General features: G+C 39.4%; 1 protein-coding gene across 1 annotated transcript; it reads right to left on the bottom strand.

Moving 5' to 3' along the window:
- Positions 1-1,527: 1,527 nt before the first annotated feature.
- LOC137291231 (uncharacterized) lies at positions 1,528-13,096 on the bottom strand. The gene is made up of 9 exons (XM_067822527.1): positions 13,042-13,096; positions 6,032-6,381; positions 5,734-5,883; positions 4,989-5,147; positions 4,515-4,667; positions 3,768-3,872; positions 3,198-3,233; positions 2,911-3,039; positions 1,528-2,707 (listed from the first exon to the last, which is right to left on the bottom strand). The coding sequence occupies exons 1-9, from the start codon at positions 13,094-13,096 to the stop codon at positions 2,339-2,341; spliced, it is 1,506 nt and encodes a 501-aa protein (XP_067678628.1). The 3' UTR covers positions 1,528-2,338.
- Between the last annotated feature and the right edge of the window lie 2,691 nt (positions 13,097-15,787).

The raw sequence follows: 15,787 nt of genomic DNA, 5'->3' as shown, positions 1-15,787 counted from the left end.
ACGAGGCTCTGCCGCTAGAAAAGTTTAGCGGTCTCTGACGGAACTGATATTACATCAACCTCATTGTTCGTTACAGAACTACGCTCAATAAGCGCAAAACAACACATAACAGGTTTAACCAGTAAGCCAGATGCATTGTAAATCGTTTTACAACCTCATCAGACAGGGGCAATCTGTGATTCCATAGTTAAGGTATGCTGCCTCAACCTCGACATAAAGTAGAGAATGACGGTGCAATTAAAGTTTAAAATTGAAATTCATTTGTAAATACCATTTTCTTATGAAACAAGAAAGTGGAATTCAGTTTAACCAGAGTTGTTTGTGGTGTCAATTTACACTTTCACACGAGAAAATTCGGATCATCTGAAAAGTAGGTCATTGTCTGAATAGGCTAATGAGACTTATGTTTCGGTATGTTGGTAATGGCGTCACAACTCCATAACATTTCATCATCTCTCGGTGGAATAGCCTTGTGGTTAAAACGTTCGCTTCGATTCCCTACAATATGTGAACCCATTTCTGCTGTGAATTACCGTGATATTGTTGGAATATTGCTGAAATTGGGTTTATCGACCCAAATCTTTATAATTATTTTCAGCTTTTCCGATTTATTTCAATCATTTTTATCTCCACTTTCATTATAGTATTCGTTAGTTCAGGAATATTTTATAAAGTTCAGATTTCGAGAAAATAATCGAAGCTCATATTTCGAAATGACAGAAAGTTCGACACATCAAGGATCGACTCAGGATGCTTGATTCTAATAGTGGTCTTTTGGAAACATGTATACGACGTATATCATGTATATAAGATATAATCACTACAGTTTTAGAAATATTTACGTTGTTTGGAAGCTAGATACCACAAAACACCAGGTGTACATTTTCTGTTACTAACCAGTGAGTACTATGAAGATAGTATCTGGACAAACTCAGACATTTTACGAGCGATTCATACATTTGTCAAATCGACAACTCATCGACCAAGACCAGTTATTACGGAATTCAAAAAGTAACATTAGTTATAACCGGTCTTAATTGATCAGTCATTATAAAGCTTAGAGACGGAGAGTAGTATCTCGAATTGAAAAAATGGACGCCCTTTGAAAAGGACAAACGTTGGTTGGATGTTTTTTAAAACCGCACTCAGTAATATCTAATCTACACGGCGACAGCAAAACATCTAGTCTGGAGCAAACAGTCTTGTTGTAGCTTGGCGTGGAGTCATCCCACATATGACATCCTTATGTCGTCAGCTTGCTGACGGGCTTAAGTGTTTTGCTTATGTGGACAAGACGTACGACTTCGGATCAGAAGGTCCTTGCTTCGAATCCCAGCGCAAGACTTGGAAATTATATGGTCGCTACACAGTGACCAACATCATGAGCATCAATCTCAAGTACAGATATTACCAGGACTCATCATTGTCCTGCACAGGATTTTGACTTCCACATGTTATCTCATGGGACGTTTCGAGGGAGACCCTTGAGCATGTAAAACTGACAAAACACGGATTTTCTCTGTAAAATTTATTAAAGAACAAATAAAAGTTTCAAGTATTGTAGAGTAACAAACAAATGGCTTGTGTATATAGCAAGATAAATATAATATAATACTTATAAAATATATCTGTCCAATGACATGTACAGGAAGGCTGACGCCCATATGTTTAGCGTTGATGGGAAGCTTTTTAAACATTCAATAACAAAAACATTTTTATCAAGTTTCTACATCAAAAATGTTAACACATGTGTAAACTGTTCAATGTTCGTAACATATATTTTTACAAATATTTTAAAAATTAACAGCAACGTGATACAAATATTTCTATACTATGCTTAAATTGTGATGAAATCATGACAATCACTTCAGTGGTGGATAGCGCAAAGCTTGAAGTTTATCATAAACCATTGGCGACGTAAGTAATTTTGAATGATCCTAATTTACTTTTTAAATGAGGAAGGAATGGGTGTTTACCGTGACGTCAGCAGTATTGCAGCTACGCAGATGCGGCCTGCAAGGTGGTCGAGTTTGGAGCACACAAACCAGTGGATGATAGCATGAGCCAACAGAGATGACACATCTGAGAAGATGTCCTCCAGGTTGGAATTCCAGCACCGAAAATGTTAGTTTCGTGGTGCACGACCACCATTTTCTCGTCTGTTACAACAAGTCTGCAGTATTGGGACCTAACTAGGCTTGGCTGAACGTTATTTCCAAAAGATTGTATCAGAACAACCTATTTTGAATTGAGATTAAAATATTTTCAAACATACTATGTCATGACAGTTCAAGTGAATTATCTGAAGCGTTGCTATTCTGCGAGGCTGTTGCATGAGCTAGTTGAGACGAGACCTCTTGAAGCCATCACCAGAACAGGAATCATCGTCTGGTGCCCTCTTCTTATGAGATCTCCTATGGGAAGAAGAGGCACCAGAGATGGACGTTGGACAAGAGTAAGAGGCAGATCCGGGTGAAATGGTGGTGATAGTCGAAGTAGTTGCGCTGACAGCAGAGGTAGAAGTCGAGGAGGAAGATGGTTGGTCCTGTTTCCTCCTCGCTTGTCTGCGTTTCCTCAGCCACCATTGTTTAGGTCTTGTGACGTAGACGGTCTCATTTCTTCCGTCCAAGGGTGCAATCTTCCTCTTCTTGACGTCGCCTGTGGGGAAGGAGGTCATATCCCTTCTCCTCTTCCTCGATTCGTTGACCTGTCGAAACAGAAGACAGTGAAACATTAATCATTGCTCGCCGCTGAACATCACACTCAGCTCTGTTCTATAAGAGTGTTATGATTGTGTATTCTACATGCTGAAGTACACACATTCCGATTCAACGTTGTCTTTGGCAGTTATCAAGATGTTGAAGGAAGACCACAACAAGACGTGGCCTGACACGTTCATGGTTCACTTACCAGCAGGACGTCCTCCAGGCTCAGTTTGGACATGGAGGGAACCAAACGGCGGTTGGCGTCCCCGGTGTAGGGGACGAGAGGGGGCGGTGGGGGACGAAGCTGAGGTTTGGAGTCTCTGTCAAGTTCAGACTGCAAAATAGGATGTCTGAGTGAAGAACGTGCACAAACCCACTTGTGCTAAAAGTAGGTGGTTAGATAACGAACAATCTATGTTTATACAAAGACGGTAATGTTCAACATGAGTCTCGATCACTGGAACCACATTCTATCATACTCCACGTGCTTACCTGATCCTCATCATAGACGATGGTAAATGCTCGTGCCTGGAAAAAGAGGAGACTGTTTTATGCCACCGACCATCTCCTCAATAATCAAATGTTTGAAAGACACAGATGTTCCCGTGTAATACAGGACAAGCAAGAGATATACCACAGTAGAGATTAGTAAAGTCTCCTGTCATACTTTTGACAGATATACCACAGTAAAGATTAGTAAAGTCTCCTGTCATACTTTTGACAGATATACCACAGTAAAGATTAGTAAAGCCTGGACAAGCTACAGATATACCACAGTAAAGATTAGTAAAGTCTCCTGTCATACTTTTGACAGATATACCACAGTAAAGATTAGTAAAGTCTCCTGTCACACTTTTGACAGATATACCACAGTAAAGATTATACACGTCTCCTGTCATACTTTTGACGGAGATATCGTGTGTGTGTGTGCAGAAGTTGCTTAAAAGTCACGCAGCCGACCCCAGAGGGGCAAAAGTGACTTGCACCTACAAACTAAGTGAGAGCCAGAGACCTAAATCTATGACCAGCTTCGTTCTCATTGCCATTGGCTGTGTCACTGACCTGAGGCTGTGAGAATCTCAGTTTAATGACTGACTCGTCAACGTCTGAAGGCCACGCCACTTGGCTGAATCTGACTCTTTTCTTTGGCACTTTGGCAGGAGGAGTCTGAAAAAAATGTTTTATTATACATGATTAGCGTCCACAGGTTTGGTGGGGTACGTAAGTAGTGAATTAGCCCGTCACGCCGAAGATCCGGGTTCGATTCCCCACATGAATACCATGCGTGAAGCCCATTACTTGTTCCCCAGTCTTGATATTGTGGGACTGTTAGTAGCCCAGTAAACGAGGCGCAATAATAAACTCGCAGCTGTCACAGTAACAATGCTAATCTTCACAGTTTGGCTTGTACCAGACACACATGGTCCACTTACATACAAAGGCCCAGAGACAATTTTGTAAATCAGTGATCATGAAGTCAATCAGTGGATTATCTGGTCCAAACCATTTCCAGACCACCGCCATACAGACGCCATTTTGCTGAATGCAATTTTAGGTACAAACAGAATCATACTTTTGCGCATACACCAAAGATGATGTGTTGTTCCTTCAGTTTATTAAAGGTATTTACCTGATCAGCGGAGTGTCTGGTCCAGAATCGATTATTTACAAACAACCGCCCTACAGCTGGAATATTGCCGAGTGTTCCATAATTCTAACTCACTCACTCCTTCAGGTAGTATAAAGGTTGTTTACCTTCTCATGAACCTTAACTCACTCACTCACTCGGGTTATATGAAGGGTATTTACCTTATCATCAAATGCAGTGGTTTGTTTGGGCATCACGTTTTCTTCATTCAAGTCCAGGCTTGTTGAGGATGAGCTGGAAGTGGTTGGGGTGGAGGCCCAGCGGGATATATCGTTGATCCACTCTGGCAGATTCATAGTGGACACTTCCACAACCTGGAACAAGAACACAGTAGGTCATACAGAGAGGTGGGTTTGGAGGTGTGGTTGTGGGTGCAGTCGGAGTTGGTTATAACTTGTCAGAACCGAAGAAACACAAATTGGTACAGGAAACGGAATGAGAACCACTGAAACATGGCTACTATCACGTGATCGTCTGTCAGGACTCGATTGTTTACATATCGCCGCCACATAATAGTTATATTTCTGAGTGTAACACAAACCTTAACTCACTCACACACTAACTCACGCACACACTCACTCATTCACATACTCACTCACTCCATCAGATTACATGACGGTTATAAGGTTATTCACCTTATCATTAGATACAGCGGATTGTTTGGTCATCACGTTTTCTACATTCAAGTCCAGGCTTGTTGAGGATGAGCAGGAAGTGGTTGAGGAGGAGGCCAAAGGGGATATACTCGTATCACTGATCCACTCTGGCAGATTCATAGTGGACACATCCACAACCTGGAACAAAAAAACAGTAGGTCATACGATATAGGTGCATCACCATGCGACACATAGCTCGATATTGAGACCATGATTCGATACATGTCGTGATATGTCATTTTCTAAATTTGGAGCCTAACATGCAGCCATTACAAAAAAAACCATTACATAACAAGTACTCACTCTCAAAGAGTCATGTTTGCTTTCTAGTGTAGGCAAATACAGGAGAAGGCTAAAAAATAGTAATCGATATGTGCATGTCAAAGGTCGAATTGATATCATATCAAATGAATCGTATATCGTATAGTACAAAACGTGCCGATGAAGCATTTGTGTATCGGTGAATCGTGACATCCCAAGTAGATACATCCACAATGAACAGAAGAATGGCCTCCAGAAAGAAGAACGGCAAAAATGTCTACAACACATAACCTCTTCCTCGTCTTGAAGGTGAAGGCTGTTCAGCAGAAGACGTCAATTAAATCAGTTATGGATAAGTTCAGAAATCAAACCTACTCTGCTATCTGGTTAGTATTTATCATCTAAGAATTCATTTTCTGAGACAGGTAACTTAGCGTACACATCTGTGTACAGAAATAATCACCTTCTTTATGTGAGGAGGGGTGACTGTTTTCACACAGGAAGTCTGTTTCTTGGAGATAGAGACGTCTGAGGATGACGGAAGAGGCTTTCGCCCGGCATCATTTGATGCACTAGGAACTGTGACAGTCTCCTTCTTTGATGTCAGCGTGTTCTGGAACATGGTTAGCAACGATTATTGGCGTGTTGAAAGTGAAGTGAATCTAATGTAAGCCTCAGGGTTTTGTCTAATTAAGCTCTGAGTTTAATGTATAAACCAAGTAAAGCTGATTCCACGAAATAAATACTGAGAAAACGACTACCTGGTTATTTGTAGATGACTTGATACCCAGATTGAGTTTGGGAGGCTTGAAGAGAGGCTGGCGTGGTCTGATCAAGTCCGAGACAGAGACTTTGTATGTTGTCTCAGACATGAGGCTCCTGTCCATGGGGGTTGATGTCCACGCCATGACGCCATTTGGGGAGGAATCCTGTCCAAAGTCGTTGTTTCCATTCTGGCGATTCAATGGAGAAACGCCACGTGTGCCTTGTGTTCTACCCTCGGGCCGATTCAAGGGAGACACCCCTCTAAGACTGTATCTGTCTAGAGACACTTGACACACAGGGTCCTGGAATCTCTTCATAGGAGACACACCACGTCTCCAGTCGTTGCCTGCATTGTAAAGTTAGGGATTCACCAGTCTCTTACGTACACAAAATGCATAACATCAACGTAGATGAAATATATACTGCGTCCTAGGGACTCACTATATCATTCATTGTAGCAGATTCTCGACAAAAAACATATAGCTCTATTACATCTGTCATCTCATCAACATTATGCTTTACCACTTTAGAGAGTCCTTATTGTTCCTGTAATAGTAGTTCCCGGGATTCCATTGGGCCTCGGGGTTTACACTTTCTATTTATAAAGATTAAGTGACATTAAGTACCTTAGAGTCACGACTGCATCTCAGATTGAACAGACCACAACAAAATGAGTTTTAATTCACTTCAAGCCACAATCTTGTCTGGGATGCGTGTTGTCTAACCTGGGTCATTCCTAAAAGTCTCACCCGGAGCACCTGTTTAAAGCTTTGCATTTTTTGGACACATTTAAAGACATCTTGACACGAGAAGGGGTGATCTATTTTGTTCTTTGTAATTTTCGATATTATACCGATAATTGAAGCCGATGATTTTAAGCCTCTAGTAGGCGAAGAGTGGCACTTCTCGTACTCTCTCAATCTGAGAGTAAGACAATTTGAATCCGTTCCATACTACCCAATCTAATATCCTACTTTCATGTAGCTTCAGGCAAAATACTGGCAGTTAGCATGGTCTATTGCTTTTACCAACCTGTTTAGACTAACCTCTTTGTTTGTTAGCATGGATTTGGTGATTATGGGGATGGATATGCCACAAAGGACCATTTTTGTAACTCTGTCATCAGATATGGCTTTTTTCTCTGTGAGAAACCAGAACTGATTAAGGAGGACCATAATGTCACTTACATCACTAGTAATGAAGGGTCAAGTGAAATATAGCACATGTCAAGAAATGTCCTCTCTGGCTTCTTATCAAGCTCACAAAGAAACTGCATTCCATTCCTCTACTAGAACTCTGCGGAGTCCTGGGAGATCCACTGATCCCACGCTCAACTGGGTTAAGGTCTGTTGAGCCTGCTGGCCACTCCATACGCTCTATATACTGCTGCCGTGACAATCCTGGCCCTATGAGGCCAAGCGTTGTCGCCTTGCTGTAAAGATGGTCGACCATAAAAGCCATGAATAGTTTGAAGTAACGGCACTGCTACAGGAGCCAGACTCTCGTCAAATAACGCTGTCCGGTAAAACGACCATCGGCCACGTGCAATGGCGTACGTCCAGTAGGAGTTATCTCTGCCCAAATCCTGTTACTGTCTCCATTCTAAATGGTTTCTTTGTTTCTTAAATAAAGGCTTGTTATTACATATGCATTTGTAGGTGTTCTCTAATATTTGTCGCCATTATCGTGAATTCGTTCTAGGGGCTCGAAGCAAGTAATCGACTCGCGTATGTACCCACACTAAAATGTCGAGAAGAGAAGAGCAGATGTGATATCTCTCTTGCTAAAGGTTATCTCTTGATTCTATCGAAACGACCCCTGCGTGAGTTCCTGCTAAAGGTAGGGGCTTGTTGACAATATATATCACTTCTACCCTTAAAATAGTCAGAATACCTACTTCGGTGGAGACTGGTTCTCGCGTTTGAGCTCTCGAAGCAGTCTATGCAAAATGACACCCTTATTCGGTGTGATTAATGTTTCATGACACGCCGTTGTCAGTATGTTTGGTTATGAATTATTCCTTTATCAAGACATCTGAACAGGGTCCTACTATGTTCTTTCTTTCTTAATTTTATTTTTGGGTCATTTTAGACTAAATTTATGGCCGCAACACGTTTCATCACTTGTACTCCTTGTACTACAATACAATGTACTCCTTGTCCAGATATGTATATATATCGTTTTGCTTGAATGGTAATTGCCCTGGAAAGACATACCTATGGAGTACAGTAAGGGACGTGTTCTTGTTGCTCACATCCTCCCATGTTCTGTCACCTTGAGCTCGTTCTCATGGATGAGAACGCGAAACATCTTATAAAAATGCCCGACACTTTTTTTCATACAGAAATATCAAAATACAACATTTCTTTATTACATGACTCATCGTGTAAGCGAATCTTCATTTCCTATGTAAGGAAAGGATAACACAGAAGATAAAATAATCGATGGTAAAGTAACTTCATGGTCCTGATCATCTCAAGATACACTCTTTCGTTAGTAAATGTTCCGAGATCTATAAAGAAGGCCTATGTGTAGGACTAAGATGAAGGACATGTCTGTACATTAGTAGAATGGTAGTTATTTTTGTAGAAAATATTTGTAGAACGGTAGTTATATGTTCGAGGCGAGTGGAGAAGCTCAAAGATTTAATTTATGATTATATGTTTACATATACATTTTCGGTCTGTTTTATTTTATTCAATCTCTATCACAATGTAAGCATTACAAAATGGCTGAGGGTGTTGTTGTACAACACAGCCTCACTTCTTAGACTACCTTAACTCTATATTAAGATATGGGAGTTACGGTCACTTTGGCATTAAGATCATCTTGTACAACGTAAGGGAGGATCCAGGATTTGGGGGAAGAGGGGTGGGGTTTGTGCGAGCGGGTGGGGTTTGGTGCGAGGTGGAATGCACATATATTTATCATGAAATCCAAAGATCAGGCGGAAATGCTCCTCCGGAGAGAAAGGGCGTCGCGCCACCACAAACCTCTATCCGCACTTGCAACGGCACCAGGAATTGTAACCCTCAAATGCCATTAGTGAATGAAGACAGACTTTGGATTTATATATGTCCCCATCACATTTCAGTAGGCTTGGACCAGCTGGCCAGCATGAATTCAGGGTGTTGTGGGCATGTCCTGGCACGTTGCAGTTTTATTAACCCCCAGGATGCCGAGTTTTTTTTTCAGGCGCACATTTTCGTAAGGTTTGAAAAGTGAGCGTTGTGCGAGAATTGCGCTCGCGTGGTCCTGGATCTGCCTACGGCTATAAAATTACACACAAATGTAGAATATTTAATTTCCTATCCGTTGGTATAAATATAACTGCAAGTACCTCAGGGCTTTGAGAAATAGACACTGCTAAATGTTGTCCAAAACTTTTGTGTGCGTTAAAAAACAGTACATTTCTCCGTTTTTTATCGTGCACCGATAAAAGCACTCTGCTACGATTTTTTTAATTTGTCATCTTTACGTAAAGTGTGAGCGAAGAAAATATAGCTTGATATCTGAACGACATAAGTGTATATGAAATGGATTTATGTGCTAATGCATAACTTTATACGCACAAAATAAAAAATGACTCTCAATAAATGTAAAAAAATCGATTTTCTTCTATGACGTCAAAAGTCGAAAGAGAGGTCATGCACGTATATAGATAAGGGGGCATAACTCCGCTATGCTTCACATTAGGTCAATGTAACTCCGATCACATGGAGAGAATTTGCTGTGGATACGGATAGTATATTTTCCTTATGTTTTGTTCACACTGAACCAGACTATTCCAATACAAAGTTCCCCAGTGTGAGCGGATACCATCTGTGAGTTTTTCAATTTATAAGAAAAGATTCCAATGTACTACATCAGAAAGCAGGTAGTAGCAATTCGGATGGCCCAATCCGATACATAATTTAGGTCTTAGATTCCCATACTCTCCTGTTTGTGGTGGATGTATTTTTATTTATTTTGCATCATTATTAACGGAGTAACAGACACATCTTCAAATGTAATGAAATAACTGAAAATAATGCGACCTTTTTGTTGACGTCATGAAATGTTCTGTGTATTTTGTGACGTCGGAAAAAGACGACACTGGTTTGCTGATTAGTATATATCTAACGTAATTTCCACTCAATGTGTACAAGATCTCGGCTTCTGTGTAAGAATTCAACACTTTCTAGACAAAACATAAAATGCATGGCTTTACCACGGAAATAGTGTCCTTAAGATATCAACAATTAGACGGTTTTACTACGTATCTTATTGTGAGCAACACGCGCACCTGTCTGGCATCATTTTAGCGTAAATTAAAATTTCATAACACCTGAATATTCATTGAATATTCATTTAGGATATACACTTTTCTTCTTATGATTATGTAATTATTTCACTTCATAAATATGCAATGAAAGGTAAAATGAGATCGCTTTTTCAGAATGGAACTATTAGAATATGGACGTAAGGTTTGTCCAAATTAAGACATGACCTGGTTTATATATTTTAAAACAATTTTCGTATAAATATTGTTTGAGTTAGATATTCTGCCATTAAAGTAAGTTTTAATTTGAATTGACTTTGTTATCTAAAACAATGATAAGGAATCATAAAACGATTTTGACAAACTCCTGGTCAGTCAATTTTCATAACTATTTTGTCTATAAAAAGGACACAAACCAATGCAATGAAGAAGACAAGTCTTTTGAATATGTGTGCCTATACATTTCATACAATGTACAGCTCATTTTCATTAATATTAACAGTTTTACTTATAACGTTGAATTAAATCGCTGTTTATTAACCTGTTCATATGAAACTGCAATGTTTGTCCCAACGTATTGAATATTGTACATCACAGGAACTAAAGCACATGTTGCAGTAATGGCTACGTGTGATCTTCTAACACTTGTGTAAAGGCTTAAAATGTGGTATAGTACACTTACTGAGTCAATTTCCCATGTAAATATTATTCAAACAATCAAAAGCTTTCAAAAAATAAAAACGCATACCCTATATCCACATATGATATGATGTTGAACATGGATATATGCAGATACTGAAATCAGTTTCATGAAAAAATGTCTGAACGATACGCAAAATATACATCACAATACTGAAAGTGCAATCGGACTGATATGGCCATTGTGCTTTCTCTCGTTCAACCGATCTTCACCTCAAAGAAATTGCCTAATATGTGCAACAATGTTGACGTGTGACATCACTACCGATGACCGATTTCTTTCAAAATGGCGGCTTCGCTGAGAAGGGTAGACAGGAATTTATGAGGACTTTTTCCTTGATTCAGGGATCTTTTGTACATAAATGAGAGATGTAAGTAATCAGAATTATTCTGACTATCTGTGTATTGTTATGTGTTTTTTTATAAATTACATTGTAAATGACGGAAGAGGCCAGAAACGCCGATAAGTACCGTTGTCGTTCTGCTTGATTTTGCGTCAGTCATGGCGTCACGCTGCACTAAAAGTTTGACAGTTTCATATGAATTATCAAATGATTGCATTCTATCTATTTTTAATTTGCTATTTTTTGCTACGACACTCTTCCGCTCAATATTCTAAGCGTATTGAGCCATTGTAAGCGATAATTACACGGCTGGATGTTGGAAAATTTCCGAAAATGCTACGCAATGTAAAATCGGATTTGTTTTGGTTTACATTTCAAACAAGTGCTGTCTTTCGAGCACAGCGTTCGTTTTCATACCTAGTATCATTCGTTTCGTTTTGTCTAGACAGTTGGTATTGGTGACAAAGACCATTAGTAATTTGATTCTAAGATGTGTGGGGAATTCAATGATGCATTTCTCGCAGCTGACTATGAAATATAAGTGTCTGACGTAATCGGCATCTCAATACCGGCCTTCTCGAAACGTGATTTTGTAAACACCATCCAATATGGCGGAAAGTGCACTTCCGCGTTCGTGTAAGTGCCTTTTCGAAAACATCCCAACCGATTCTGGGTTCATCGGCGACGTTTCAGAATTATCGTTACTGGTTACATGAAAACGTGATATCAGTGATCAATAATATGCTATTTTTGAGATTCAATACTCACAGTATTTATCCGATTTTCACATTTCAAAAAATACATCAAATAACGCTGTGAATCGCGATTTTAGATAAGGTGAAAAATGGCGACATTTACGATGAAGCCTATTTTGAAAAGCAATTTTAAGTACTTTAGCTTGGTCTGAGTGGATGGTAGTGGATGGTATCAAGATGGTATCCACAGAATTCAAAACTGTGAAGTATACATATGTGCGTGGTATATCTAGAATTTTATTGGACTTGAAAGTGAGGGGTGAAGAGGAAGGACATTTATGTCCCTGTCCCATCCAGGGGCTTAAATCAATCTCCTTATTTCCATCTTTTGATATTCATGTAATATTGGAAGGTAAACTCGTTTACAAAGGGTTTCTTATTTGCTATATAATGTTTTACTAAAGAATTTATTTATGATAACGTTTGTCAAACAAAAACGTATAAACAGGACCAATCCAAAACGAAAGAGGCGGGCTTAGATTAATTGCTAAAAATTCCCAATAAATAAGACATGGTTGAAACACTTGGAAAGGAACCGCTAACGTTTATGGGCGAGAGTATTTTTCTTTTCGAATAATTTAAATATTGTTGTATTCTGGAACTACAGATCCAACGAAGACTTCGTTGAGTCAAGTCACAAAACGGGATTCTCAATCTTTAATGGGGTCTTCCATGATATGCCTTCACACAGACTATGGTAAAAAAACAAAACAAAATGAAACAAAAGACGGAAAAGAAAGTAAAGAAACGAAACAAAATACCTGGATAACGTCCTCGGGGCATATTAGACGGAGTAAAAGAACAAAACTGTTGCAGAAAGATCAAGAAATGTGGAGAATCCTGAAGACACGTCTGATCGCTCTGAAGACAATCAGCAAAGATGGCATTCGTTGCTTAGCGACCACTCGTGAAACAATATAAACTTCGTGCCCGTTTTACAACCATACTTGCTTTAGAATCTCTAATGATCTCTAGCGACTTCTGAATAGCATTTGGATACATCTTGTAGAATAGATCTATAACCGCTTACAAAAATGAAATCCCGTTTGAATGTGTACATTATGACGTCATTAGCTTGTGACGTGATATGTGTGTAACAACTCACTCGCAGCGGAACTACAAAACCTATGTAAACAAAGAACTGCAATGCAAATCGAAATAGTATTACACGTTTTAGAAAATTTCCTCAGTGAAAGTAAACCATTCTATCCAACATGTTAAATTAGATATGTAGTGATCGAAAATAAAAGCTTTAAGAAATACACATAAGATATCGAATGAACCGCGCAACATGTGACGAATCCCCACATCTCTCTAGCTTGTTGGGGACCTACAATGCCGGTCACATCGAGTTGTGGGTAAGAGTAGGGCAAACGTGACTCACATATGCGCAAGTTGGCGGGAAAGGGCCAAAAAGTGAGGGGTTTTCCTAAACTGCATGTATGGCGTCTCTTTCGCCTTGAAACTAAAGAATAAAAATTCTGTCCCTCGGAGTCAGATCCCTGGCGAAAGTCAACATTTCATTTGAATAATCGTACGATGCCGAAATAAGTGTTTACCTACACTGTTGTATTCGGGATAAACTGAAACACAACTATTAAATTGAATAATAGTTTATTAAATCCATAAAGTCTTCACCGGGGAACAATAACATATACATATAACAGTACAAATAATCTGGACCCAAACAAACATCCGTGTAAAAGAGGCTAATATCCCTGAAATCGATGATCCGACAATAGTTTTGAAAAAAAAAGAGTAGCATTTAGCATGCAGCATACTGGATGGATATTGGTAACAGTAGAAGAAATTAAGACAATGGTGATGAGAAACTAGTAATCGATGTTGAAAATACGTCACCCAAATGTGCCATGATCAGTATAATGCTTTTGTACCTTTCCGTCTTTATAAAGGCATAGATGTGATGACGAGGACACACTGCAAACGTGAAAGGTACAACTTGTTTGTACCATGCCTAGATGTGGATAGAGCGTTGGCCCTTTGATCTTCCCCGTGGTCTTTCTATCACAAAGACCACGATTTCGCTTTCACATACTTACAAAAAGTAGAGTCGATGCTGATTGGCTGAACTAAGACACGTCTTCGGCTCTCCAACGCCATCACTTGCGACATTGTTGCAAAATAAGAACAAGGTTAAGTTAAGTTACAACTCAAAAACACAATACCTGCAATACTTTTGCACAAAACTAACATGAAACTTACAGTGTGTTCTTGCGAGTATTTTTACTTTCCACTTCGGATACCAGATTGTGAATATCTTGGTCACTGACACTTTCTGAAAATCGGCTGCCGACACCATTTGTGTTCGAATGAACATTTTGATTTTTTTAACTCAAAGGCATTTCAGTTTGTGAAATGCTAAGACTGTGAATTGGCTAACACTTATGTGTACAAAACACCCTCCAGTTTAAGTCGCTGACGACCTAGTTTTCGTATACTTCCGGCACAGCAACTCGGTCTTTTCCGTATTTGATAAAGGACACAAAGTGTATCCCCTCGGAAGGCCCGTGTATAGGCCTTCCTCACTCATCGGAAACGTGGACAGAAACATTTGATCTTTTAAAATACGATATATGCAATGACGGGTGCGGAATTGACCTGTTTTCGATCACGTCGCCGTGATTTGGTGATGCACCTTTACAGGTTATACAGTAAGAGGATTGGATAGTAAACCGGTACTTAGTTTATCGATTTTCGGATCCCCGGTGGGCGCCTGTGCCTGAAATACTGCATGATACGAGAAACGTATATCTTTTTCTAACTTCTGGTTCCTGTTACTTTCTGTCTATATGTCAAATCTTTTTTTAAAAAATGGAATTTCGAAGTATTTCCAGTTTTTCCGACTTATTTCAATCATTTTTATCGCCACTTTCATTATACTATTCGTTTGTTAACAAGTATTTTAAAAAGTTCAAATTTCGAGAAAGTAATCGAAGCTCATATTTCGAGATGACAGAAAATTCGACACATCAAGGATCGACTCAGGGTGCTTGATTGGAATATCATCAAATTATGTTGAGACGAACCCAAGTCAATTCAAGTTACCTCACTTAAACCCGCTATTTAGGAGAAAACGAGAAACTCCTGCGAACAGACCTTAACGTGAGTGAATCACGATTTCACGCGTGAGGTAGAGGTGTACGAAGGTGCTTATCCTGGAAGAGGATTTGTACAGAATAGAACACTTTCATAAACTGGTTTACACTTACAAAGACGTACAGGCGCCCACCGGGGGCCGGTTGACCACTAAGATATTAAACTCGAAGCACATTGTCATCGAAACAACGTTACAGTTTGATCTATGAGAGAAGGACAGGGTGACTTTCACACGACGTGCCAAGACTCCGTTTTAAACTGAAGTACAAAAAAGTACACATTTGAAGTTTTGTGTTATTTTCCGAAAGGGAAAGCAAACGTTTTGAAAAGTGTTTTTCATGATACTCAACTCACAGCAAGGTATACGATATCGGTGGTCTTTTGGAAACATGTAAGTGACGTTTGTCATATATAAGATATAATCACAACAGTTTTAGAAATATTTACGTTGTTTGAGAGCTAGCCACAAAGTACATTTTCTGTTACTAAGCCATTTAGATATTCTGAACAAGTAGGTACTGTCAAAATCGTACCTGGCCAAACTCAGACATTTTACGAGCGATTGATACAGGTGTC

Source organism: Haliotis asinina, chromosome 7 (genome assembly GCF_037392515.1).
Source record: "Haliotis asinina isolate JCU_RB_2024 chromosome 7, JCU_Hal_asi_v2, whole genome shotgun sequence".
In the NCBI taxonomy this organism is placed as follows: Eukaryota; Metazoa; Mollusca; class Gastropoda; order Lepetellida; family Haliotidae; genus Haliotis; species Haliotis asinina.
The sequence above is the reverse complement of the archived record's forward strand: the minus strand, read 5'-3'. Positions and strand labels throughout refer to the sequence as shown.

Excerpts from the sequence above, each read along its gene's own strand:
- LOC137291231 (XM_067822527.1), bottom strand. The coding sequence starts at position 13,096 with ATGTATCCAAATGCTATTCAGAAGTCGCTAGAGATCATTAGAGATTCT. Across the intron at positions 4,668-4,988 it reads CCGCTGTATCTAATGATAAG|GTTGTGGAAGTGTCCACTAT; the intron begins GTGAATAACCTT and ends TTCTTGTTCCAG. Across the intron at positions 2,708-2,910 it reads GCCTGGAGGACGTCCTGCTG|GTCAACGAATCGAGGAAGAG; the intron begins GTAAGTGAACCA and ends CTGTTTCGACAG.